The 26,689-nt window shown below is 53.0% G+C and overlaps 2 protein-coding genes and 1 long non-coding RNA gene across 11 annotated transcripts in view; 1 reads left to right on the top strand and 2 right to left on the bottom strand.

The window, feature by feature from the left end:
- The window catches only part of Gatad2b (GATA zinc finger domain containing 2B), a 94,799-nt gene extending 87,363 nt beyond the window's left edge, over nt 1-7,436 (bottom strand). For both annotated transcript variants that reach the window (XM_078027519.1, XM_078027520.1), the window contains exon 1: nt 7,188-7,436. The gene's annotated coding sequence lies outside the window, so the exon portion shown is untranslated. The remainder of the gene's footprint in view (nt 1-7,187) is intronic.
- Nucleotides 7,437-7,766: 330 nt separating this feature from the next.
- Nucleotides 7,767-16,905, top strand: LOC120890574 (uncharacterized). Of its 4 annotated transcripts, none has more exons than XR_013428261.1 (3): nt 7,767-8,127; nt 11,171-11,300; nt 11,427-16,905. It is a non-coding gene; the product is annotated as an uncharacterized LOC120890574 (long non-coding RNA). The 4 variants fall into 4 exon arrangements; XR_005734856.2 differs by having other exon boundaries at nt 7,769-8,383; XR_013428260.1 differs by having other exon boundaries at nt 7,776-8,066.
- Nucleotides 12,029-26,664, bottom strand: Dennd4b (DENN domain containing 4B). 5 transcript variants are annotated; one of them, XM_078027513.1, is made up of 28 exons: nt 26,323-26,664; nt 24,156-24,495; nt 23,376-23,628; nt 23,079-23,148; nt 22,709-22,878; nt 22,393-22,637; nt 21,759-21,825; nt 21,619-21,677; nt 21,303-21,447; nt 20,948-21,123; nt 20,706-20,806; nt 19,986-20,201; nt 19,337-19,482; nt 18,689-18,828; nt 18,453-18,579; nt 17,888-18,094; nt 17,430-17,558; nt 16,273-16,471; nt 15,878-16,045; nt 15,230-15,618; nt 14,975-15,097; nt 14,655-14,824; nt 14,431-14,572; nt 14,029-14,265; nt 13,459-13,585; nt 13,203-13,368; nt 13,055-13,119; nt 12,029-12,958 (listed from the first exon to the last, which is right to left on the bottom strand). In XM_078027513.1, the coding sequence occupies exons 2-28, from the start codon at nt 24,470-24,472 to the stop codon at nt 12,813-12,815; spliced, it is 4,500 nt and encodes a 1,499-aa protein (XP_077883639.1). In that variant the 5' UTR covers nt 24,473-24,495; nt 26,323-26,664; the 3' UTR covers nt 12,029-12,812. The 5 variants fall into 5 exon arrangements, with proteins under 5 accessions (XP_077883639.1, XP_005331329.2, XP_040143529.2 ...); XM_005331272.4 differs by lacking the exon at nt 26,323-26,664 and adding an exon at nt 25,238-26,284; XM_040287595.2 differs by lacking the exon at nt 26,323-26,664 and adding an exon at nt 25,753-26,284.
- Nucleotides 26,665-26,689: the final 25 nt, after the last annotated feature.

Here is a 26,689-nt window from a genome sequence, read left to right as displayed (position 1 = left end):
AATCTGGGGTAAGAGATTTTTCTTTTTCAAAAACCCATCTGACCATGTAATTACCACTAACGTACACTTCTTTCACATAAGACCTATTGAGAAAACCATTTTTGAAAAATATTAAAAAAGGAAAACCAAACCTCTTGAAGAAACACTAGAATTTTAAGATTTTTTTTTTTTTAAGAGAGAGAGAGAGAATTTCTTAACATTTATTTTTGAGTTTTCGGCAGACACAACATCTTTGTTTGTATGTGGTGCTGAGGATCGAACTTGGGCCGCACGCATGCCAGGTGAGCGCGCTACCACTTGAGCCACATCCCCAGCCCCAGAATTTTAAGATTTTTAACTTTTGGAGTCAGGCAGAGCTGCAGAGTTGTTCAAATTATGTTGGATTCACTACTGTTTTTTTAAATCTGTGAGATTCTAACAAAATGACAACCTCCCCAGTAATTGAATTTTTTCATTTGTAAAATGAGTACCTCCCTCAGTTACTTGAAAAATTAAAGCAGCACAAACCATTACACAAGTACTCAACAAATTAGTTTACATTGTTAAAATTATTTTTAAGTTATGAAAAGCAATTTTTTTTAATCTAAAGGGGAAAAAAAATCACAGAACTCAAGATTGAGGGAATCTTTATTTTTTTTTAACTTTTTTTTAGTTGTAGATGGACACAATATCTTTCTATTTATTTATTTTTAATGTGGTGCTGAGGATTGAACCCAGCACCTCATGCTTGCTCTATCAATGAGCTACATACAATCCCTGCCCTGAGGGAATCCTTGAAAAACAACTTCCTAGAATTTTTTTTTTTTTTTTTTTTTTTTTTTTAAAGAGAGAGTGAGAGAGGGGGACAGAGAGAGAGAGAGAGACAGAGAGAGAGAGAGAGAGAGAGAGAGAGAGAGAGAGAGAGAGAGAGAGAGAGAGAGAGTTTTAACATTTATTTATTTATTTATTTTTCTTAGTTCTCGGCGGACACAACATCTTTGTTGGTATGTGGTGCTGCTGAGGATCGAACCCGGGCCGCACGCATGCTAGGCGAGCGCGCTACCGCTTGAGCCACATCCCCAGCCCCCTTCCTAGAATTTTTGTAACCATTTTTATCCACTGAAATATGAGGAAAGCCTTAACTTCAAGCTTTAGGATAATATTCAGGTGCACAGCATGCCTCCTGATGAAAATAGATATGAACAGAACAATGTTATAGAATATTTATGGTTTTAAAGATAAAAGGAAATGGCGCTTAACAATATGTTTGAGGAAAAAAAAGTGAGTCAAGTTGTGAGGGGTTCAGCCTGTTTCACATAACTATACAACACATATGTTGATATACAATTAATAATTACATAGTACTTTACAATTTATAAAACACCTCTCCATGCATAATTTTATTTAACACAGAAACCTAGTGAAATAGACAAAGCAGTCACTGACTCTCATTTCTTAGTTGAGGAAATTAAGGCTCAATGACCTGAAGTGACTCAATCAGGGCCATACTCATAGTAAATGACAAAACAGACTCCAACCCTTTTCTTCTTCTCCCAGAATAACAGAAGGGGTATCTTCTAAATATGTGTGGCATTTTCTCAAACCCCCTTTATTCAACAAATATTTTTTAATATCTTTTAGGTGAAATGCACCATGCCAGGCACTGGAGATAGAACAGTTAAAAAAAAAAAAAAAAAGCTACCTTTTGCTTTCAAGAGGCTTATAGATCACTGGAGATAAACAAGCAATGGTTAGAAAGTATAGTGAGATCAAAGAAGAAAATGCATCTAATCTTTTGGGGCAAGTAAGGGAAAGCTTTCCAGAGGAAGTAGCATTTGAGAGATGAGATTTGGAAGCTGATCTGGGAACTAAAAGAACTATATTTGCTCATGTATTAACTAAAAGGTGGAGAAGTGAGTCTGGAAAGGAAGGCAAAGGCCAAGACCATAAAGGTCTTTGAATACTATGCAAAGTTTAAGTTTTATCTTTTAATGACTGGAAACTTGAACACTTGTAAGAATGTGAAGAAGAATAATCAGATATCTTTAAGACAATTTTGAAGACAATATAATGAGAGTTCAAAAGGAGAAAATACGAAAAACTGCAAGAAATTATGGCAGGCAAAATTCCAAAAAAGAGTTGCTGTGGGTCTGCTAAGAGACTAGCAGTGAAAATAAAGAAACTATAGTTTGAAAAGTGACAGGCCAGGCAGGATGGTGCACACCTGTAATACCAGCTACTTAAAAGGCTGAGTCAAAAGGATTTTAAGATCCCATGTTATGCTTATTACATTTCATATTTTGTTATAAACAAACATGAGGTTAGGAGAACAGGTTATTATTCCTATTTGATCCACAAATATTTATTAAGTATTTTTTTAAAGAGAGAGTGAGAGAGGGAGAGAGAGAGGAGAGAATTTTAATATTTATTTATTTTTTAATTTTATCGGCGTACACAACATCTTTGTTTGTATGTGGTGCTGAGGATGGAACCTAGGCCGCACGCACGCCAGGCGAGCGCGCTACCGCTTGAGCCACATCCCCAGCCCCATTTATTAAGTATTAGCTGTATGCTAGCACTAAATAAAATACCAAAATAAATGCCATGGATATGAATCCAAGCTTTTAAAGGTTTTATATCATAGAAGAGGGACCAACAAGCAACAAATGTAACAAATAAATATATTATTAAATGTTATGGGACAAAAATAAAAGCAGGGAAGGACTATCACAGGTGAAATCTAGACTTAAGTACAATTTTAAAGCCTCATTGAAAAGGTGACTTTCGCTGGGCACAGTGGCGGATGCCTGTAATTCCAGCGACTCCGTAGACTGAGGCAAAAGTTCAAGGCCAGCCTGGGCAACTTAGACCCTGAGCAACTTCGCAAGATCCTGTCTTAAAAAATAAAAAGGGCTGGGGATGTAGCTCAGTGGTAAAGCACCCTTGGGCTCAATTCCTAATTACTCTCCCCACCACCTACAAGAAAGTTTTGAACAGGAGACTTAAAGTAGGCCTTCCAGATTCAGATAACCTGGATTTTTTTTAAAAATATTTTTAGTTGTAGATGGACACAAAATCTTTATTTTATTTGTATATGGTGCTGAGGATCAAACCCAGCGCCTCATCTGTGCTAGGCAAACGCTGTACAGCTGAGCTACAAATCCAACCCCACGGAATTATCTTTTAAACACAGACTGTAGCATTTGTAACCTCAGCTACTTGGGAGGCTGAAACAGGAGGATCACAAGTTGGAGACTAGCACTGACAGTTGAACAAGGACCCTGCCTTAAAACAAAACAAAACAAAACAAAAAGGCTGGGGATTGTAGTTTATTTGAACTACATCCTGGGTTTAAGCCCCAATATCATTATTAAAAATAAATAAATAAATATGCTAGCCAGGTATGAAAAGCAACAAGAAATGTCTCAGGAATATAAAATTATTATCATTTTCCTTAATTTCTTTCGAAGTTCACTTGTTAATATAAACAATTAAGTCCAGATGTTGTTAAAAGGATGCTTCTGTGATTACTATGATTTTTGGAAGATTTGGCATTTGAATATTTCATACCTCAAAAGTAACAAAATATGTGTCACTTTTCATCTGTTGCTTTTGGTGCTACATCAAACTCTTCATAGCTGCTTTCCAGTTGATAACAAGTTAAGACAGTGGCATAGGTTACAGGGGTTTGAGGGAGACACCAAACATCTGAACCACCATCTAAGAAACACTTCAGACAGGTTAAGCCCTAATGACCATGGATCATGCTCTCCTGCTTGACGAACTCAAGCTATACAGGAATATTTTATATATCCACAAGGAAGAAGGTAAAAGGTAGAAAATGAGAAGGAAACCATTTCAAATCAGACCTATGCTTCAGAAACTTTCATCACCACTACACAGAAATGTAATTCCCTGCCTTATGGATTCTGCTTATGGATTCCCCAAGCAGCACCTATAGAAAAAGTGTCACAGACTACTGGGATAAAGCAAACAACAGGGCTAACAGAAGCTTCCTCCCCCCCCAAAAGCCAGTCCTTTTCAACAGAAGCAGAACTTCCTCATGTATCTTTTCCCATGCTTAGCCAACAGCAGGGGAACTGCAACTTTGTGTGGCATTGTCTGATAGGTTGGATTTTTCTCCAGCAAGAGGTGGACAGCTTTTCCCCAGGGTTAGATTTATAGCCAACTGGGTGTGTGTCTCCCCCCCCCACCTTATTTCCCTCCAAACCTCCCCAGAAAATGTCTGGCTATTGGGCCTTGAGATGTAATGATGCAAAGCTTTAAGTACTGCAAAGGTCTGGAAAAGAAAGTCCCTGGGTCGCAGTTATGGCTCAAATCTTACAATTTCTCCAAGCAGTTGTCTTAATCAACCGAAGCTGGTTTGGCTTTTCTCAATGAGCCAAGCAATATGAGCCTTCTGACTAAGTGCAGAGGGGCTGCTTGTCAGCATGATTCCCAATGGGGTGGCTAACATGGAATAACCTCCAGAGTCTAGAAACCAGGACAGCACAGCTGCTGTTTCCCTACACATACACTTTCAGCTTGGTAGGTGAGGGAGAAAAGGAAGGAAAAAAAATCAATCAGTAAATTGAAACAAGAGGCCTGCTATACATACAACATATAAGACACACTGCTTAAAGCTAAGATAAACCCAGAGGTCCCAGCATATGATCAGGATACTTTCATGGACACACGGACACAATGATACCTCTTCCATTCTGCTATTTTCTAACCAAAACCCAACTGATTGGTCTAGCCTGGCCCAACTGGAAACACTCCCCCATCCCACCCCACCCCCAAAAAAGATTGGGGGTAGATTCCTTTTGAAAGTACCTCAAGGCTATGAGGTTCAGAAAAAATTCCTCACACTTCTCCCACCACCCTATGAACCTATGATAAATACAGCATTTGCAAAAGTTACTGCCAGAACTTGGATTGGAAGGGTGCATCAGGCAACCTGGTTAACATTGTTTCTAGACAAGTATCTGAAAGCAACCTCTATTCAGACCATATTTCCAAACCCTCTAAACAGGAAGTTAACAGACATCACACACAGTCAGGGGAGGCAAACCACAGTGTCATAAAGATGGATGCTGCTGTCAACCAGAAATCACTCTCACCTCATCAAGTATGTTCTCAACTAAGGATAATAGGACAAAAGTCTATAAACCTCTTCTCAAACTGGGTCACTCAACCTATAGGTTGAGCCTTCTGATTCTTGCTGATTAATACTTACATACCCAATTCGTGATGACTATCACTGTCTCTAGCCTACAAACTATATTTCCTCTAAAAACTGACAGCCCTAGCAGATCAATACTCCCTGTTAACTAATTAACTCACCGTTAACTAATTATTCATACAACTGATCTACTTAAAAAAGCCCAAGGAAAGCATATCCTCACCTAACCTATCCTCAACAGCCAAAGACTGGGTATCAGATGTGGGGGCAGGGGGGAAATCATCGCCACCACCCCAAAAAAAAAAAAAAAAAGAGAGAGAGAAAGAAAGAAAATCATTTCCAACAGGTGTGTGCCTTCCCTCAAAATATACTGAAACCCTCCATAGCACCACTTTTACAACTCCAGAAGCAGCCTCCTTCCCAAGAAACAAAAATGATACTCTAGTACAATATTCTTATCAAGAATGCTTCAGCATCAAAAAATATGAATCCAAGTGGTTATCAGACTTCAAGGGAGAGTTTAGGTCAGTACAGTAAAGAAAGAACAATAAAGTTAGCACTAAATTCCCACATAGGCTAATTTCCAACATGCAGATACCATAGTGTTGCTAGAAAATACAGAAATCTTGCACACTAGGAGAGGACTGGCGTGGTGCAGGACAGGAGGAGGAAAGGTTTGATTTTGTACCACATGCATGCTCTATCTATTCAAAATATAATTTAGAAAGGTTCTTAAACTACAAATGCATCAGTTCTTCTCCAACTAGGATCTGCAAAGCCTGCTTTACTCCATCAGTTACCAGTCCCAATCTCTCTTTTGCAGTCTGGACTGAAAACACTGCTTTCTCTTTGCTAAAATATAGTAAGCATCCCTACTTATCTCACACACACAAAAGCCCTCCAAATAATCATTTATCAGACGAGAAAACGTTCTCAAGAGGCTACCTGATTCTCCAGAGGACAGCAAAAGAAGACTGATCTCTAGCTCAGCATCCACAGGCCACCCACCATCAATGCCCCCACCTCCACCTTAGCGCCATCCCTATGAGCTAACACCTTGTGTTTTGAGGAAAGTTGATGCTGGGGAAGAACCCAAAGAAGCTACAACACCTTTATGAGAGAAAAAGGTTGCCCTGGGTCGCAAGTGGCATCTAAACCTCCGCATAAGCAAAAGTAGCTAGCACCGTAGCGCAATTAGGAGCAGGACGGCAAAAAGTACTCCAAGTCCCGGTCGGGCTGGGGAAGGATAAGTTCTAGCTTCCTGGACCCTCGGGCACTGCACTGGGAAAGAGGTCCGGCGTGTCCCAGCAGCCAAGCCGAGAAAACGGGTGGCTTAGTCGCTCTAGAAGATAAGTATCCACACAGGCTGAGACAATTCCCTCCTACGGGACGGCGAGGAAACGGTGGACGACGAAATAAAGGGTCAGGCTCTGCGCTCGCGATCCCTTTCCCTAAATAATGAGGATCACCCTTTGCTTCCTTCACCCTTAAGGATCCCCCATTTGTCCCAGTCGCCGTCACACACAAGACCGAGAGCAGGGAGCGGCCCCCGCACCCTGAGGGCACCACTGGGGGTGGAGAGAGTTAAAAGGGGGGGCGCGCTAGGGAGGAAAGAAGGGGAGCATGGCGGGCATGAGGTAGTGAGTGAAAGCGGGGATGGCGGGGGAAACGGGGCGCGAGGGAGGGGAGAAAGAGTAAAAGGAGACGAAATGAAGGGACACGAGCTGGGGGCGCGCGAGGGCGAAGCGAAAGACCGGGGAGCGCGCGCGGAGAGGGGGAGGGGATGAGGTGAAGGGGGAGCGCGAGGCGGGGGCGCGCGGTGCCGGGGTGGGGGGAGGGGGACGCAAGGCGGGGGCGCGCGGGCGGGCGTCGGCTCGCGGGCGCTTCCCCTCCCCCCGCCCCTCCACCTTTCCCTTCCCCCACCTCCGCCACCACCGCCTCCTCCCAGCCTCCCTCCCTTCCTCGCTCCTCACCGCCCCCGGGCGGGCGGGCGGCCAGGCTGGCCTAGGCCAAGGCTCCTCACCTGGCGGTGGCGGTGTAACTCCCGGCTAGCTCGCCTCCTCAGGCGGCGGCGGAGGCGTCGAAAAAGGAAAAGGCGACCGCACAGTGGGCTCCGGATCCCGCTGACGGGACGAGGGACGGGGGTGGGGGAGGGGGGCGGGCCGGACCGGGGCAGGCGGGCGGAGCAGACACTGCGGTACAGACGGGGGCAGCGGCGGCGGCGGCGGCTGCACCGGCGGCGGCGGCACCACACAAACAAGGACGCTGATTGGGCAGCTGCCAAGCGCCTCGGCTCCGCCTTACCCACACGCCACGACGCCCATTGGACGACCTAAGCCGGCCACTCCGCCCCTTTCTTCTTCGCCGTACCAATAAAAAATGGGATGCCTAGACTTTACCCCACCCTTGAAGAAAGAGTGGCTGGAGAAGTGATGACTGGCGTACCTAAGGCCCAATCTTAGACGAAGGAGGGGGATGGTCTAGCGGGGGCGCGTTAATGGGTACCTCGGCCAGTCCCAGACACATCCGGGTCTTCGACAGCCCATTAAGTGTCGGGGGTCAAAAAATCGCTTCAGGCTGAAACTTTACCTTAGAGACGTTTTGGTCCCCAGGCAGCCGCCGTACCCTAGTCTCCCAAAACCGGGATTCCCCTTTGGCCAGCTCTCATTCTTTCGTTTCTAAAGATGGAGACCGGCGATCGGTGCTAGGCTCTACGTTGAGCAGTGTTTCATCGCGACAGAATTCAGGAATTTCACGATAGAAGTAGCTTTAGGCGCTTGGGCCTTGCTGTCTCTTTGGGGCGTGGCCTGTCTCCGTCTGCCAAAGGCCTTGGGCTTGCTGGTGTTGGTCGGCCTCTGCTCGGTCCTGTCGTGACAGCCACGACACCAGGGGGGGAAAAAAGGCAAGTGGCCAGGTTTATGGAGGACCTACGGTGTGCAGAGCCAGCGAAGCACCCTTTCTCGGTATCTCCTGGTTTCGTGAGGTTCTCAGTGAAGAAACAGCCTCCCACCCCACCTGAGTCCAGCCCATCACCTCGAGGCCCACTCCTCCGCCAGCCCGGCCACTTCGCCGGCGCAGTTAGGCCCACACTCTTAGCGTGCTTGGGCACCTTAAGGATAGGGACCGAGTGTCACTGGACGGAATGTTGAGGGAACGATCCCACCCGGCGTTCCCGGGAAGGCTCTGCGGGCCGGGCACCGTGCTCAGAGCTCCTGTTTTGTGAGTGAGGCAAAGGAGATACAGATCCATTGGGTTTTTCCCCAGAGTTACATGTTAAGTGGCAGAGCCAAAATTTGAACCCAGGTATCGCAGGAAACCAGGTCAGAGAGTTTAAACAATGTGCCAGAGTCAGGGAGCTAGTGACCAAGCAGCGGTTTGAACTGGTTCCAGAGGCACGAACATATTTTTCTTTTTTCTTTTTTTTTTTTACCAAAGAGAGAGTGAGAGAGAAGGGAGAGAGAGAGAATTTTTCATATTTATTTTTTAGTTCTCGGCGGACACAACATCTTTGTTGGTATGTGGTGCTGAGGATCGAACCCGGGCCGCACGCATGCCAGGCGAGCGCGCTACCGCTTGAGCCACATCCCCTGCCCACGAACATATTTTTCAAATCATGCAGAAGTCATGCTGGGCAATAGAAATGAAATTGTAATGGAGGGCACAGTCATGTAAGGACAGATGGAAAAAGCAAACAAAAAGACAGGTAGACCCTGAACCCACCCGCAGGCATGCCTCCGTTTTTATTTTAAGTGAATAAGAGACCTGTTAGCATGCTAGGATAGTGTCCAGGTAAAGAAAGAAAATGGTCAAGCACAAGCACTCAGTTGAGTGCTTGAGTTTGAATCTTGGCCCTTTTATCACTTGGGTGCTTTGGATGCAAATTAATTAACTTCTGGGTGGTTGTTTTGTTGTTTGTTTGGGAGTTAGGGGTTTTTTTGTTGTTGTTTTGTTTTCATTTTTGCTTTTGTTTTGTGGTACTGGGGCTCAAGCCCAGTGGCACTGTATGTACTACTTACTGAGCTACATCCCCAGTCCCTTTTATGTTTTATTTTTAAACAGGGCCTCTTTAAGTTGTCCAAGCTGGCCTCAAACTTGTGATCCTCCTGCCTAAGCCTCCCAAGCCAATGGTTTTATAGTCATGCACCACAATGCCAAGCTTAACTTCTATTTTCTTTTTTCTAATATATTTTTTAATTGTAGATGGACACAGTATCTTTTTTTTTTTTTAATGTGGTGCTGAGGATCGAACCCAGTGCCTCATGCATGCCAGGCAAGCAAGCACTCAACCACTGAGCTACAACCCCAGCCCTTAACTTCTATTTCAATGCCTTATTTTCCCCATCTGTAAAATGGGAATAAGAGTGCCTAACTCATAAGGGAATTGTAAGGATTACAAATAGTACATTTAAGTGATTGAGGCAATAAGCACTCAATAAACTATATAAAACAGTAATAAGGGTAACTACTATTGAGAATTTTCCTTGCTTTTCCAACAATTTCACCCTCTTTGTTCTAAATTCAACTTATACTGGTCTTCTCCCCACAGTACCTACCTTGTACTGCACTGAAAATTTCCCCAGACCCACCATCATAATGCTTTCACTGATTCTTCTCAGTCATTGATAAAGCACCCATGATATTACCAGTCACTCCCATTTGCTGGGGATACAGAAGTGAACAAGATAAAGCCACTACCCTCATGGAGTGTACATTCCTCTTTTCCTAAACTGCCATCCATCATAAAACCAGTGCATTCTCTGCTATCTAAAAAGCTGTCCTCAAAACTTTGAGAAAACATGAGAAACACAGTAGTGGAAGAGACCCACCTGAAGGAGACTCTGCAAGGCCTGAGAAACTGCCTCCCAACAAAATAAAAATCAGGCTTTGGAAAGGGACTTTCAAACAGGAGCGATCAAGCTCTAAAGAAGTGAGGCCAGTATTGTAGTGGACATGACTTTTGCCCTACACAGGCTCCACCACTGTTTCCTCTTTTTTTTTTTTTTTTTTTTTTTTAAATTGGTACTGGAGATTAAATCCAGGAGTGTTTTACCACTGAACTACATCCCAGTCCTTTTTATTTTTTATTTTGAGAAAGGGTCTCACTTAAGTTGAAGTTCTCACTGAATTTTTGAGGCTACCCTCAAACTTGCAAACCTCCTGCCTCAGCCTCCCAAGTTGGAGGAATTACAGACATGCACCACTTGCCTTTTTGAAGCTAACATTTACTGAATGTGCTTAACATTTCATATGGATAATATAATTAATCTTTAAATGACCCCCTCCCCATTTTCAGATGAGAAAAAAACTAAGGCATAGCAGTTAAGTTACTTGTCTGTCACCAGAAGATTAGTAAGTGGCAGAGACAAGATTTATACTCTGAAGTCTGGAAAAAGAAACTGACCCAGGCAATTTAGACATATCCTTTCCCTCATACAGCTCCCTAGGCCACAGGACAGATATCAGATGTTATGGTATCATAAGTTGCTATCGGAATTCCCAGATAGTCTGTAGTTATGAAATTCTGTAGTTCTCTTATCTAACTTCTCAAAAATGAGAGGCATAAGCTGGAAGGTTTTTACTGTGAAACCAAAGGGCATGCTAGACTAGTAAGATAGTATGTTCTACTTGGGCAGGGACTGGGCCCTAAAATTTTCTCACTATAGTTAAGTGCAGCACTGAGTATACTATACCCAAATTAATTATAAGAGGGCAGGTCTGTAAGCTAGGGGCATAGCTCACTGGTAGGGCACTTGCCTAGCATGAATGAGGCCTGAATTTGATCCCCGGCATCACCACCACTACACACACACACACACACACACACACACACACACACACACAGGCAAGTCTACCCTTACTAAAGGTCCTTAGGCCTTAGGGACCAAATAGGGAGGTCGATTCTGGTGAGTGGGGTCTAATCAGAAAGTAGGGTGACCTCTGAAGAGATCATCATCTAGCAAGACAGATGGTGGCATTTCCTAAGCCCTTTGGTTTCCTCCTTTGCAGCTCCTTTAAGGACTGGAAAAGCATCAAGGCAGGATGGGGAAGGGTCCTCTGGCAATGAAGGACATTCAGAAGTAGTACTTCTCTTCACCCACTGATCTCCATCACCCAGGGATTTACACTAAACATTAATGTAAGTCACTTCCCCCATTGATCCTGCAGCCCTCCTTCCCAAGGCATTTGTTTTGTTAGCTGACTCCCTTTGGTAAATGGTTTTGCAGCTCTGTTAGGAATTGTTTCCTGTTTATTTCTTATATAGGAAAAAAAGGAGAGCGTTGAGTGGGCCAAGGGATTAGAAAAAATGATGCCCATCTCCCTGATGTTCACAGCACAAGAAGCCCCTTTCTTTCCAGTGCTGTCCCCAGGCTGAGACCCTGAGCAGAAGAATACTGCCTGCAAATAGAGCAACTAAGGAGGACGAGAATGACTCAATGCCAAGTCCCCCAGGACACGTGAGGGCCGCCAAAACCAACTACTGGGGAAAGGGTTGTCATCTCTGTGGAGGTACTGGAGAAGTCGGGGGGCAAGTTAGGGGAGAGGAAATAAGGCAAAGATGAGCTCAAGGCCCCCAGAGAATGGAGCCTTTGTGTGGGGTACAGATGAGGGACAAGGGGGTGATTGTGTGGGAGGGATGGAAGTGCCACACAGACTGGCACTGCCATAGCAGCACCAGATTCCCCCCCACCCTGCTCTAAGAACTCCCTGTGCCCCAAGGGGCCAGCACCAGACATGGCCAGGAGAAGCAGGGTATACCTGAAGGTTGCAAAGGACAGAGGTGGAAAAGAGGACGGGTGGCCAGGAGAAAGGCGCAGCATAAGCATCCCCCACTATCATCCGGACCCAGGAAACGGGAGGCAGAAGGAAAAAGACAGAAGCAGCTTTTACTATATTTACATACAACAAAACTTTGCAGGGGACAATTCTTATTGCACAGGTCAGGGCCCTGGGTGGGTGGGGCGCTTCCCAAGATGGAGTGGACAGGAAGGATCAGGACTGCAGGAGGCACCAGTTCTTCCTCAGGGGGGCCTGGGGCTCCCCTGGCTCCCACTGCCTGGCTTTCAGGGAGCTACAGACCTCTGTGCCCCATTTCCCTTCTCTTTCTCACTCTCCATAAGAGCCTCATTAGCAAGGGGGCTCTGGCTCCAGAATAAATAACTTAAAATAAAATACAAACACTAAGGTAGAAAGGCATGGAGAGCCTTGGGCTCCTTCAGCAACGCCAGGGAAGGGGGACCACCACTGGTGGGATGAGATCCCCCCTCTCATCTGGGCAAAGGCTCAGTAGCTCTGTATCTTTCCAGTTGTTTTTTAAAACAAAAACTTCTAAAGTAACCAGGGCAGTGCAGATCTTGGGTGCCCTGGGTGAGAGTTCCTGGAATAGGCTCGGGGAGGGACAGAGCTGCACCGGCTCCCCATCTCTCCCCAACACTGACATGAAAAGGTTAGCAGGATGGAGACGGGGGAATTGTGACTTTTGGTAACAGTGGGTCCCCCTTTCTGCTGGCCCCACTTGGAGCCTATGGCTGAACAGGCTTCCCAGCCTGTTCCCAAGTCCTCTATGAAGGGAACAGAGAAGCAGTTTGTCTATAGAATCCTTGCTGCCTCGCCTCCCCACCATAGGCTGGAGAGGGAAGCTCAAGGGTCCCTAGCATTCCAGAGGTGCTCCAAAACATTTTCGGCAATCAATGGCCTTGGTAGTGGGCATCTGTGCCCGCCGCTGCCTCAGTTCCTCCTTGCCCATGCTGCTGGCCAGCTTGTTGAAGGCGGATTTGTACTTCTTGTCGAAGGCCACTAGGGAAAAGGGTGGGAATCAGTGCACTAGGACCCCAGCCTCTCACTCCTGGCCCAGGGTCCTTAAACTCCTCAGTCCCCCGCCTGCTCCCTCACCTATGTCCACGTGGTCCTTGCCCATGGCAGCCATTGTCAGGAATAAGATCTCGCGGTAGATACCCCTGTACAGAGGCAGAAGGGTGTAAGCCAGAGAAAAGAGGTGTGAAGCTGGTGCAGGTCAGGGACCCTCAGATGAGCATCGTACCTCTGCAGGTGCAGGCCAGCAGGAGGGGGCCCTAGAGTCTCCAGCAAGAGCCCCACAGCCTTGTGCACCTCATTGAGCCCAACATGGCGCAGCACTGACTCCAGCAATGCCAAGCTGAGACACGCAGGTACGGGGCCTGGCCACACCACCCGCTGAGGGATCTGGCCTGGGTGAAGGAAGAAAGGTCACCAGGATGACGGAGCCTTCTAGGTGTGGGACTCACCCCTCCCATCCCTATGTCAGATACCAGACTCACTGTGGACCCTCCAGAGCACATAGAGAGGTGGGCAGCTGCTAGGGTCAGGAGTCAGGATATCCCACAGCAGTCGCACCTGCACAGAGGCTGGATCAGGCGTTAGCCAAGGAGACGGGGCCTGGGGGAGCTGAGACAGGAGAGCCAGTCAGGCTCACAGAATGGAAGGCAGTGTCCAAAGAGACAGACAGACATTACAGGACACACCAAGCAGAGGGAAGGACCTACTCCCATGAGAATGTAAGCTCTGCAGAGTAAGGATGTGTTTTGAAATCTGCTACATCTCTAATGCCTGAAAACTGTGCCTGGAACCTAAAAGATGGAGTGAGTAGATGAACATTAACTAGTGATTTCCTAGGTACCAAGCGCTGCACAAGGTGCCTGTGCCACAGCCCTGTGATGTCACTGCTTATGACACATGAAAAACTGTGGCCCAGAGTGGTGAACTGCAAGGGCCAGGAGTCAACCAGACACAAATACTCCACAGTCTGGGCTCCTTCTTTAGTGCCAAAGACACAGAAGACGAGGACACAGAGCTGGGAGACAGGAAAGGAGGCCACATAAAATACTGACCTGGGGAGGCGGGGGCCCATCACAGGAGGCCAGCACCAGGCCTGGTAGAATACTAGGCAGGCGTAGCCGTTGGAAATACCACAGAAGGTTCCAGAAGATGATGGGGTGGGCAGCAGGCAGTTCAGGCAGTGCCAGAACCTCGCTGCCCTCATTCTCTACCAGAGACTCCAGCTCCTTCCGCAGCACCAGGGGACTCAGGTATGCCCAGGCCCCACTCTCCACGCGCCTAGAGGCGCCCTGTCAGACACAGAGTAGAAGGGCCCTATCCAGAGCCCTGCCTCCCACCAAGCCATTATTCCAGTGGCTTCTGGGAGGCCTCTTGCCCTGAGTACCACCTATTGGTCACCTTTCCACACAGGCTACATGCTCCCACTCTCTGTGCCCCGTTGGCCCAGCCCTTACCCCTGTGTGCCCGTTGCAGAGCTGAGGTTCATCCAGGGCGAGACAGAGCCTGCGGTCGCTGAGCACAGGGCCAGGACCCCCAGGAACAGGGGCGTCTTTGCTGCTACTGGCACCAGCAGGGGCAGGGGTGGGGCTGGGGGCACTGCAAGGGGACAGCAGAAGGGGTCAGCTCTTGGACCACTGCCTTCCTGTCCCACCCACGGCACTTGCCCTGATTTGGGCACCTGGGTCGGGAATCAAGGGTCTGAACACTGAGCAAGGGCACAAAAGGGCAGGCGCAGAAGGGGCAGGTTGTGTTGAGGTTAGAGTCGTCGGGTGCCCAACCAGCCATGATTTCCTCATCGTACACCAGTGAGTCACAGGCACGGCACAGGGAGCAGCTGGAGAGCAGAATCTGTGGACAAGGAGACCCCAGGAAGTAGGCCTGGCTCAGCCTTCAGTGCCCCCTCCTGGGCCCTTCCACCTCCAAATCCCAGCCAGCCCTCCTTGACCTCCTCTCCACCCGCCTTTCCCGGGAAGACTGCAGGGGGGCGGTTATCCTCACTTCCAGGGAAGGTGGCTGGAGGGATCCAGGGGTGTCACTGAGGCGCTCTGAGGAACGGCGGAGGCTCAGGCTACTGAGAGAAGACTCTGAGAGGTCCCACTCACTGCCCAGAGAGGCTGAGCTCTGCCATCACACGAGGAAACCCTGTCAGCTGGCTCCGCGCTCCTCTCCAGCGGGGATGCCAGCTCTAACGACCCTGCAGGCCCGACCCTGCAGGCCCCTCCCCGGGCCTCCTGAAGCTGCGGGGCTGGCTACCTCCGATGCAGTGGATCCAGGTCGCTCCCGGGGCCTCAGAAGACTCTCCATTGGGCTGCGACGGGCAGGGGGAGGCAGGTCAGGGGGCATCTCTGATGGGGAAATGCGGGCAGCAGGGGAGCGGCGGGAAGGAGTGAGCAGCTGCTGGAGGCGGGCACCCAGCCCTCGCCGGGGGGTGCCTGCCTCATCCTGACGCCCACTAGCCTTGGGCCCTCGCACACTCAGCCCTTCCAGGGCCTCAGTGGACTGGGCACTCAGGGCCAAGCCTGAGCCGCCTGGACTGCCTCCAGGTGCCAGCTCCTCCCCTGTCAGGCTCAGGTCTGAGAGACTTCCATCATGCCAGGGCACAGGTGATCCCCGGGGCTCCAGGACCCCTAAAGCCTCTATCACTGCAGGACAAAAAAAGAATCAGGGAAGGTGGAGGCCAGCCTCTCCTCCAGCTGCCTGCTTCTCGAGTAATACAATTCCGGCTGCATAAACTCTGACACTTGACCCCACCACGACATTTTGACTCCTCAGAGTGCACAGTTACCCACCACACAGGCCCACTTTTCCAGAATTCTGGCCCTGGTTCTTCTCCTTTCTTGCAAGTGGTTAGGAAAACTGACTGTGGGGAAGGGAAGAGGAGGACCAGACAAGGCCACTTACTGTGGGCCACACCGGCCTCTACAGTGGGCTGGGCTCCTCGGGCACTGCCCAAACTGCCACTCTTCACCAGGCGCCCAGTGGGTGAGGCCGGGTCCCTCAGACTTCGCCCAGCCCAAGTCGTCTGGCGCTGAAGGGGACGGGTTGGGGAAGGGCGTTCCAGGTAGGACTCTGGAGGACAGAGAAGGGATTTAGAGGCCGCTAGCTAGAAACCCCAACAGACCTCCGCCGAGGGACCTGGCTTGGCAAGGTTCCCCTCAGGCAGAACTCTCTCTCTGTTGTTACCAGTTGAGTGTAGCTTAGCTATTCTCTGAAAGCCCATGCTGACCGCGAAGCCAGCTCTGGCTCTCCAAGAGCCTGCTGCCCCTCCCTAAGCCTGCTCACCATTCCCTGCCCACCTGTCTGGGAACTGCCAGCCTCTTGGTGTGCTGACACCTGCTGCTGCTGCTGCTGCTGCTGCTGCTGCTGCTGCTGCTGCCGCTGCCGGTCTCTCAGAGGCTGACGGAATTGAGCAGCCCCCAGGACAACATTCCGAAGCTTGGCCCAACGCAAGCGTCCACCTGGTGTACCAGATGGCCACTTGCTTTCCAGCACAGCCTGCCAAGTATAGCGTCCATCAGGGTGGCCTCCTTCCAGCACCCTGACCCCAGCCTGATGCCCACCTCCTGTCCTCGAGCCCCAGGGACCACCTTCTCTCCACACATCCTGCCGAGGACTGCCTGACCAATGGCTCAGCCAGGAACAAGGGTAATTGTGAGCCACTGTCCTGAGAGGACCTGCGAGAAGCCCAGAGTAATGGAGGAAGTTCTTAGTCAGACTCTACTACTTAAAAACTCTGTGGCTTTGAAGAAATCATTTCAGATTTTGGTCATTAAGTTTCCTCATCCGGGCTGGGGATATGGCTTAAGTGGTAGCGCGCTCGCCTGGCATGCGTGCGGCCCGGGTTCGAACCTCAGCACCACATACAAACAAAGATGTTGTGTTCGCCGATAACTAAAATAAATAAATATTTTAAACAACGAAAAAAAAAAGTTTCCTCATCTGAAAAGCAGGAGATAGTTCAGTATCATGGTGAAGGGGCTGAATTTGGGAAATAGGAATATGCCTTTGCTCATATTCTAACTCCCCAACTCGTCCACTATGGTACTTTGGGCAAGTTATGAATTTTCTGTAACTCATCTCCTCATCTATGAGACAGGGGTGATCCTCCTCCCCATGGGGATGGTGAATATAAAGTTATTTAAAATGTATAATGTGAAGTTTTTAAAAATGTATGATGTATTCAGAAGAGTGCCAGACACATGGCCAGTACTATGAGCTACAGTCAGGGCTGTTCCGATGGGGAATCAAAGAAGCTAAGATGAAAACAAAAAACCCAAAAAGCCATTTGCTGGTGCCTAGGCTACAAGAGGCGGCGATGGAGGACAATGGTCCCAGGACCCAGGGGAGCTGCATAAGCCCAGTCTCCAAGTTGGGGAAGCAGGGGTCAGGGAACGGCGTCCTCCCCACGCACACCTGGTCCAGCCTGCCAGCCGTCCTACCCCAAACTAGGTACCTTATTGTAGTAACCATAGGTGATGGTGTTGGGCACGATGCCTGCCCGTCGCATCTCCAGCATGACCCGCACAGACAAGACGGGCTGCCCGTAGTAGGAGCAGAGCTGCATCAGCACCCGGTAACACACCTAGGCCGAGAGGCACGGAATGGCAGCAGCCTCCCTCCAAGCCCGCCCTCCAGGCTTTTCAGTTCCTGCACTCCTCACTGGCCCCTGCGGCTCTCCTGACCCTGCTACCCTGCAGTCCCCTTAGTGAGTGCTGATGTGACCGCACTCACAGTGAATGCTGAGGAGCATCTGCCCAGCCCTGGGCTCCCCATCTGCCCAGCCCTGGGGCTCCCCATCTGCCCAACCTTGGGCTCCCCATCTGCCCAATCTTGGGCTCCCCATCTGCTTTCTTCAACTCCCACAAGCTCCCCTCTCGCAGCCCCCATGGCCGCATGGTAAATGGCGCCCACCTCATCGGGGAGCACCACCTTGCGGCTCTCCATCTCGCGCAGCACATGGTAGGCTGTGTGCAGCGCCCGCACCCGGGAGGGTGCTGACCGCACATAGGCCGGAAGACACAGGAACCACAGCCCGTAGCAGTGGCCCAGCAGGCACCGGGCCCACAGCTCGGGCACTGTCGCTGACTTCTGTGCCATCCGCTGGGCCACCTTCATTTCCTAGGCGGGGCAGAGGACACAACAAGGTGAACACGATGCCAGGGAGGTCCGAAGAAGCAGCGCCTCCCCTGAAGGACGCTCTGTGCCTGTACCGAGGAAGTGGCTGTACTGACAGGCTGTGGCTCCTGAGCACTGGCAGGGGCCCTGGACTGAGCCACCAGCCTCTGGATTCCCAGAAGTGACGATGGGAGGGTGCTGGTGATGACAACGGCAGAGGTTTGTGCGCCACTTCTCATGGCCAGGCACAGTGAACTCCCTCCGGTCTATGGGAAGGCCGCCGCCTCATCCCATTTCACAGAAACGAAGCAGCCGCCCTCGGCCTGAGCCGGGTTCCCCGCGGGGCCCAGGAGCTGCTTACCTGTTTGGTACGGCGAGGGGCAGGACTGCTGGGGGCGCTACGGGATGGGCCTGGCACAGGCAGGGCCCCTGGTTGCTCTTGAGGAGACTCAAATAGCTCAGCCCGTAATTCTGGGAACCCGTCGTAGCTGGAGGGGCAGAGAGAGCCGACATCAGGGCAGTCAATACAGGGCCAGGCACCTGAAGTGGACCATCCAAGGGTCCACGTGGGACACAGGAGGGGACGAAATCTCTCACCAGTACTGGGGAGTGGATTCACTGCCCTCTGGGGCGGGGGGCTCCTCAGGGGGGGTGATGAAGACGGTGAGCTCGCTTCCCGAGAGTTCTTCCAGCTCCACTAAGGGGGCCGGCTCGGCCTTCTCCTGCTCGGGGTGGACCTGAACAGCAAGGGGAGCGCGCGGCGTCAGGCGCGGCAGGGGCAGGGTGCCACGCAACTTGTACCCCAGTGACTTGGGAGCCGAGGCAGGACGGAAAGTTGAGGCCAGCCTTGGCAACTTAGGATGACCCTGCCTCAAAATGAAAAATAAAAAGAATCCGGGAGGCAGCTCCGTGGCAGAGCACTCGCAGGTGCCATCCTCAGTACCGCAAAAAATAAAATAAAAAGACAGTGGGCCTGGAGCATGCCAGACGTCCGGAACACGGCATCTTCCAGGAAAGCACGTCCGCAGGGCAGGAGTCCTGAAGACCCGGCTGGGGGACAGAGTGAGAATGGGACGGTACTTCGCAGAGGAAGCCAGCGGCACACGCTACGTGCTCGTGACTCCAGGGGTGCCCTCCCCGTCACAGCTGAGACACGTTTGGGTTTACAGTGGCCTGTGGGCAAGAGAGAGAAGCAGCAGGAGAGCAGAGACCACTGGGCACATAGAGAAGGGACATACTCGATACCTTGTCAACACAAGAGTCAAAGAACTCAAGGGCAGCATGCCGAGCAGAGCCAAAAGAACATTCTTCGATGAACTGTGAGAACATCTGCGTGTGCAGCAGCTGAGAGTACAGCTTGTGGCTGGAGCGTTCTCGGGACTTGAGGAAACCTGATGGGGACAAGAGTGAGGCAGGGAAGGGAGGTGACCAGGGCTCTCTCCTGCAGCCATCCTGCCCTGCCCCATTCTCGGCCCTCTGCTTTCTCAGGAGCCATGCCCACCGAGGTCGTCACCTCTCGGCCCACTGACACATACCCCTGACACACAGAGGGACCAGCTCAGCTCCGTCTAGCACCAGGGCCCCAGAGTCCTTCCTTTGGTCTACCTGCACCCACCGTCATACGCTGAGGGCTCTCCAAGGACAGGTCCCTCAACCGAGCTTTGCCCATGGGGGCTGCTCACAAAGGTCACTGTGTCCACTCTATGCCCAGAGCTCCAGAGAGCGGGGCCCCATCTGCCTCATCTTTGAACCCTTACTTCCTCCAAGACCTTAAGAGTGGATGGCTCAAGCAGGTGCCACCAAAACACTTACTGAGTGAGGGAATAAGAAACCTGGCGGCCCCCAGGCCACCCTCCCACAATACCCTTTGAGAGCAGAGACAGGCTCGCGTTACCCTGAAGATAGAAAAGGTTGTCAACGTCACGAGACCCCTCAGAAGGGGCCTGGGTGAGGGGGCGCAGGAAGTCCCGGTAGCCCTTGAGCAGGCAGGCCATGAAGCGCAGGAAGGCTCCCTGGACTTCCCGCTCCAGGCGGGCGCGGCGGCCGCAGACGGCCTCATAGTCCGTCAACAGGAATTCCAGGGATGCCTCCTCCTCAGGTCCAGTGTACGCTGGGAAGAGATGCCCAGAGTCGGGGTCAGCACCCACAGTGCTTGCCCACCCCATCCTTCACACTGACACCTGTTCCATCCCCAGCCCCCTCAGATCTCACACCAACAGTGGCCTCCCCAGCGACAAGTTCAACCTTCCTGAGGTGTTCGGGAATGCTGTACTGGAGATTGAGCTTAAGGGTGCATCTCAGTCCTATTTATTTTTGATTTAGAGACAGGGTCTCACTAAGATGCTGAGGGTCTCTCTCACTAACTTGCTGAGGCTGGCCTTGAACTTGTGAGCCTCCTGTCTCAGCCTCCCAACTCACTGGGATTACAGGCATACACCGTGGCACCCAGCTTCCTTCCCTCTGGCTTCTGTTGGAAGCAGAACCCCCTGACTCCCACCAGATCCTGACTCCTCTAACCTCCTCAAGGAATGTCTGGCTCCCCCCAGCCTTCCCCACATGAGAAGCGGGAGCCCAATGACAGTCCCAGCCTCCCACCCCCACCCAGTCTTCTCACTCTGGTCCAGCTGCTGGTACAGGGTTGTTAGTGTGGCCAGCAGAACTTTGTAGGGTCTGCGGGGCAGGGTCCGAGGGGAGAGGAGCTTCTTTTCCTCTGTCCTACGAGATAAACAGGAGAAAAAGAACGACAGGACTCCCCACATGCTCCTCCCCCCTTCGCCTCAGGCCTGGAGCCAGGGCAGCTCACACGTGGGCTCCTGCGAGCTCGCCTCCCGTGCCCCGTGAGACCCAGCCTCTTACTGGAAGAGCGTGTTGGTATCGAGGTCGACACAGATGACGTCGGCAGGAGGGTCATGCAGATCAAAGTAGCTGGAGTGGATGCCCACGATGAAGGGCACGGGGGCGCTCAGCACGTCTGCCAGCACCAGGGGGCACAGCGGAATGTAGGGGCACTGCCAGTGCAGCGGGAAGATCATCTGAAGCCCAGAGAGGAGCAGTGAACAGGGGCCGGGGCAGCAGGGAGGGACACAGGCGCGGAGAGGGCACTGGCCCTGGGGAAATGGTGACTGTACCCAGGGAAAGGGACTGAGAACCTCCTCAAGGAAGGAAAAGTAAGGGGACAAATCCAGAAGAGTGGGCGGACAGGTGTACTCACCGAGACGAGGGCCTCACAGACACTCGTGAGCAGGTCCGGCCTCAGCGAGTGGACCAGCAACTTGTGCTCTGTGAGCACAGCCATCAGCAGCGTGACCGCCAGCTCAGGGCCCAGGCTCTGCAGCAGCTGCAGGAAGCTGGCGCCGCTGCAGGCAATTCGAGGGTGGGGGTGCGTCACCAGCAGGCCCTGGAGACTCTTCCCCAGGCACCAGGCAGGGACACCGCTGGGGCCCAGCCTGCAAGGACCTCAACAACTGCCCCCAGCACCTACCATGTCCTCAGTCATCAAAGACCCCCTCCCCAAACCCGGCACATACCTGAGGGGCAATGGTGAGGACACAGGCTGACAGAGGAGCAGGTTGTCATAGGGAGACATCTAGGGGGCCAAAAAGCCAGAGGTCAGTGTTGGTGACAGGCCTGCTCCTCTCCGTCCGTCCAGCCCAGCCCTGGCCCTTACCTGCACTAAGATGCGGGGTCTCTGTGGGGAAGGGAAGGGCACGTTGTGAATGAAGTGGGAGATGTGCCTGGGGAGAGAGGGAGCAGGTGAGGCACACGCCGTCCACCCGTCCTCTTCCACCCCGTGTCCCTCTCCCTCTCCTCTCCTAAGAGCCCTAGTCCTACCCCACTGCTACCCAGAACTAAGAACAGGGCGGGCGGGGCTCAGCGGGAGAGGCTGGCCTCCCACATGCAAGACCCTGGGTTCCGTCCTCAGCACCACCTAAAAACAAATAAGTGAAATATACAACTAAAAATAATCACTTAAAAAATTTAATTTCATAGGAAAAAAAAAAAGAATATTATTCCTCCCTGAACCCCACTTCAAGGCCTGCATCAGCCACCGAGCCTCTCTTGTTCAACAGACTTGTGCAAATCACACGCAGCCCTCGCCAGGCCCAACCAGCGGGACAGACTGTATTTCAGGCTGTCCCTGTCTCCTCCACCGGTGACAGTTTTTTCCAATGGCCACACTGTACAACCCCACACTACAGCCGGCCCCTCCCCGTGCCCAGCCCACTCCCATCTCCATGCTAATTTTTCCCGCCTCCTGCGCCCTCCTCACTCCTTCCCAGTGGCAGGGTAGCCATGCTCACGCTTCCAAGGGCAGGCGGTGGGGGCCCGAGACAGAGTAGCGGTAAAGGAAGGTGAGGAAGGCTCTGAAGGCTGGAAAGGCAGGCCAGTGGGACAGCACGGCGATGGCCCGCCGGCTGCGCACGGCACGGCCGCCCAGCGCCCGGCCCCGTTCCACGGCGCTCAACAGGCCCAGTGCCCGCGCCTGCCTCTCTGACAGCCTGGCCCTCGGAAAGGCCTCATAGAACTGCAGGGCGGCACCATACACCTGCAGGGGACAGAGGGACCGTCAGGCAGGCTCTGCATGGCCCAGCCCCTTACCACAGGCCACACACCTACCTTATCACCAGCGGCACCCGTGAGCACAAAGGTGGAGAAGACGGGCACGGGGTACTTGGTCTGGGAAGGCCAGCACTCGATAGTGGCCCCCATGGGCAGGCAGAAGACTGGCACTGACTCGGGCAGCGGGAAAGCCTCATTGTCCTCCTCTGGATAGCGGCCCAGCAGCTCTGCACCCAAGCAGAGTGAGGAGTACCCAAAAGGAGGGGTGTCCATCAGACTTCAGGGAGAGGAGCCAGGGGATCCCAGAGAAGGGCCAAGCAGCAAAAGGGAAATAAATTCTGGGAACACTTGAAGGAATCAGCCAGGAGGCACCAGGGCAGAGGGACACGAAGGGTCAAAGGCTAGGAGGGACAACGGGGCCACTCACCTGCCTCATACACCAGTGTGTTGGCTTTGGCTAGGCCCACCTTGTAGCACAGGTACACTGCTGGGCCCCACTGCCCCCGATGGCAAGAAACAAGCAAACACACAGCTACCAAAGGTTTCTGGGGTCCACTTTCTCTCTACTACCCCCAAATAATCTTCTGAGCTGCCACTAATCACAAGCCCTCAAGCCCTATCACCCGTCTGGCCTGCCCCTGGCCCCTTTATACCCTTGGGCCCAGTTCCACACCCTCACACCAAGGGCCCAGGTCTCAGCTCTCAGCTCCACAGCCCCACTCACCATGCCAGGGTTGAGGTTGCGGGGCAACCGGCAGTAAGTATGAGGCGTGCCCTCACCCTTGCTGGGCAGCACCAGGCAGAGGTCAGTGATGCCCAGGGCATGCAGTCCTGCCCCCTCTGCTGCCCGCCTATAAGTGAGGTAGGTGCGGGGATGCCCGGGGCCTGGAGGGGCCAGGTTGGCTGAGTGGCTGTACGGTGTAGTATCAAGCACTTGGAAGCCAGGCTTGGGACGTTCCTTGCCCTCATATAACACCCTGGCACAGAAAACAGAGAAATGTCAAGAGGACAGGACCGAGGAGAAAGACCCCAATCCTGCCAGATCTGCCTACCTAGTGGAAACTGCCTTGCACACTCAGCCTTGTCAAACCCAATACCGGGCCCACCTCTGCTTGCTGAACTCTCCTCCAGAATCCCATAGCCCCTCTTTGCCCTTGACCCTACTTGTCAGTAACAACCCACATGCCTGCTACGACTCTCATGAACAGACACTAAGAAGTCAATGACTCCATGCTAAATCCCTCAGGGGTCTTACTCCACTCAATCTTATCAAGCATCCTATGAGGGAGTATTATCCTCATTGGTGGGGCTTTATAACCTGCCAAGACCAAAGGGCTAGGTGGCAGCAGCACGGGCATGCAAACCCAACCTGAGACCAAGTACTGATGACTTCAGCCCCTCCTCCCTGGCCTCTGGCCCTCCCCTCATCCCACACCCCTACCTTGGCTCTAACTCATAGTCCCTCCCAGCTCCCCTGGGGCCAGCATGGCTAGGAGGCACATACCCCAACTCCACAAGCGGGGGTTTGTCCCGGCCTCTGCGGTAGCAGATGACAGGCTGAGTTCCACCCAGGAGCCCAGCACTGAATTCCAAGGGGTGGCCCCCAGCAGAAGCCTGGATGCATGTATAGCCCTGGGGCACCTCCTCGCCCAGTGCCCTAGCAATGACTGCCACATCGGTGATGGGCTCAGCTGGCCGGGAAGGGCGCAGGGGTCCGCTGGGCTCAGGAACCCATGTTTCCTCAGGGATAGGTGCTCCATTCCCCGCAAGCCCAGCAACCACGAAGTAATCCACCAGCCGGGGGGGCCGCTCCTCCGCCATGGCCCCCCCCTCACTCACTGCATCTGGAATGGGCAAGTGGGGGAGAGATGGAGCCAGGGAAACTGGTGTTGCCACGGCAACAGAGTGCTACCCCCTCCCTTCAGTCCCCTCCAGTTCCTAATCCTTCCAAAGGAAGATGGGATAAGCGGTCAGTCCATCCCACCTCTCACATCCCCACCACAGCTCCTTAAAAAAGACCAGGTTCCTCCCACTTGGCAGTTCTCTCCCCAAAGAACCCAAACTCCACCTTAGATGGCTAGCCTGGGCTCTGACACCATCATGTTGCTGGTGTATGCCTTCCAAAGGCCCCACCCTCCCCACTACCTGCCTAGTTAGAACACCAGAGATCCCACTATTTCCTGTAATGACCTGCAAGGACACCATTGATTCTGGCCACGCCACACCAACCTTGGTCTTTTTTAAGGGTTTCTGGCTTTCTGCTCTAGTTATGACATCCTAAGGACCTCCTGACCCAGTTGACACTCTTAAAAGGGCCCACTCCTACGTTTTCAGAGGACCCCACAGGATTCTGGGAAACCTCACAAAACCAAGCTTTAGTGCCTTTCCACCAGACTCAGTGTTCTTAACTCCACCAGCCTGGCCCGGCCACAGTGCCCTCCCACCCACGGGATCCTTAGATGTCTCCAGTTAGGTCTAAAGTGACTGTGGGAGGCGGGTTCCCGCCGTCCCTCGCCTCTGCCACAGAGCCCCGGAGCCGGAGACAGAATTAGGCCCACAACAGCCTTTCAGTAACTGTTTCCTCACCTGCCTCCATGGCCCGCCCCAGGGAGTAGGAGCCCCAAGGTTCCTGCGGCGCCCCAGGGTGCAGAAGCTGGGAAGAGCCTGGTGGGTGGTTTGCATCAGGGGCTGGGAGGTGTGGGGGAGTGCTTCAGAGGGGAAGGGAGGTTACTTCCTGAAACGGCGAGGGGAAGCTGCAGCTCAGCAGAAGTCAGCCTATGGGTGTGTGTGGCGGCGCCGTGGGGCGGGGGGTTCTGCTGAAGGTGCCAGCGCAGCATCACGCCAAGTCCGAACTCCAGACCAAAGGGGCCTGAGCCAGGCCGTGGAGATTCCCTGGCTCCGGGATGAACAGTTCTACTTTATCTCCCACTCTTGGCCCAGAGAACTAACTGGAGGGAGCAAAGGAATCTCCCGGGGCCAGGCTGGCTCCTGGGCACACACGCCCCAACTCCAGCTAAATTTAGCCTCCACGTCTGGGAGGTGAAGCCAGGAGTCCGCATCAGCCTCCAGATTTAACTCTAGGGCACCACCCCCTCCCTCACCTAGTGCAGGCGAGCGGGAGCCCCATGCCCCAGGCACAGGCACAGGCAGTTAGGTGGGACCGTCGGAGCGGGAGCGGGTGCCCCCCCAGGCGCCGAGCACGCGCAGGGATTCCCGGACCCGGCCGGGGGAGTCCTGCGGAGGGTCACCCTTTCTCCCTAAGTGGAGCCACGGGCACCGGGGCCACTCGGGTCTCCAACGCCCACATGCCGGGCAACGGGAAGTGGGGCTGGGGCAGAGGGCGCGCGGAGGGGGAGGAGGCCGAGCAGGGAGCTGGAGGGCACCGAAAGCCGGCGCGCCGGGGCCGAGGACGTGACGGCAGCAGCGCCGGCCGCCGCGTGACCCGAGCAGGAGGGCGGGGTGCTCCTGCTCCGGCACCCGCGGGGGCAGTGGGGTGCGGGGTGCCCGCCACCGCTAGCTGGCTCCCGGCTGCGCCTTCCCCTCCACTTTCACTTCCCCGGGAGGGAGGAAGCGGAACCAGATGTGCAGGCTGGAGAGCAGCTGGGGCCGCCCCCGCCCGCCGGCGCTCCCTCCCTCCTTCCCGCGCGCCGCCCCGCCCGCCCCGGCCCTACCTGCCTGCCCCGCGACTCCCCGGCCGCCGGCCCGCTGGCGGGTGGCTCGGAGGGCGGGCTGGCGGGCCGGCGGGCGGCGGGGCTACCCGGCCCCGGGCATGGCGCACCGGACTTGGGCGCCGCTCCCGCCTGGGCAGCGAGTGAAGGAAGAAGAGGCGGCCGAGGGCACCGGGGCGCGGGGCGCCGAGGAGGGAGATCTGGGCGGTCCCAGCGTAGCGTCCCCGCCGCGCTGCGCCACGCTGGGACTGTGCAGCCGCGCCGCCAGCCGGGCCGCGCAGTCCTCCCAGCTCCCGCGGCGCTGGGGGCCCGGCGCTCCTCCGCGCGCCCCGCTTTCTCCACTCCCCCCGCCCCCCCCCCCCGGGCCGCG

The sequence above is a fragment of the Ictidomys tridecemlineatus genome, chromosome 11 (genome assembly GCF_052094955.1).
Source record: "Ictidomys tridecemlineatus isolate mIctTri1 chromosome 11, mIctTri1.hap1, whole genome shotgun sequence".
In the NCBI taxonomy this organism is placed as follows: Eukaryota; Metazoa; Chordata; class Mammalia; order Rodentia; family Sciuridae; genus Ictidomys; species Ictidomys tridecemlineatus.
Note: the sequence above shows the minus strand (reverse complement) of the source record. Positions and strands in the feature narration are given on the sequence as shown.

Excerpts from the sequence above, each read along its gene's own strand:
- Dennd4b (XM_005331272.4), bottom strand. Across the intron at positions 16,472-17,429 it reads CCTATGGTTACTACAATAAG|GCTGTGCTGGAAAGCAAGTG; the intron begins GTACCTAGTTTG and ends TATACTTGGCAG. Across the intron at positions 13,120-13,202 it reads GCTGGCCTGCACCTGCAGAG|GGGTATCTACCGCGAGATCT; the intron begins GTACGATGCTCA and ends GCCTCTGTACAG.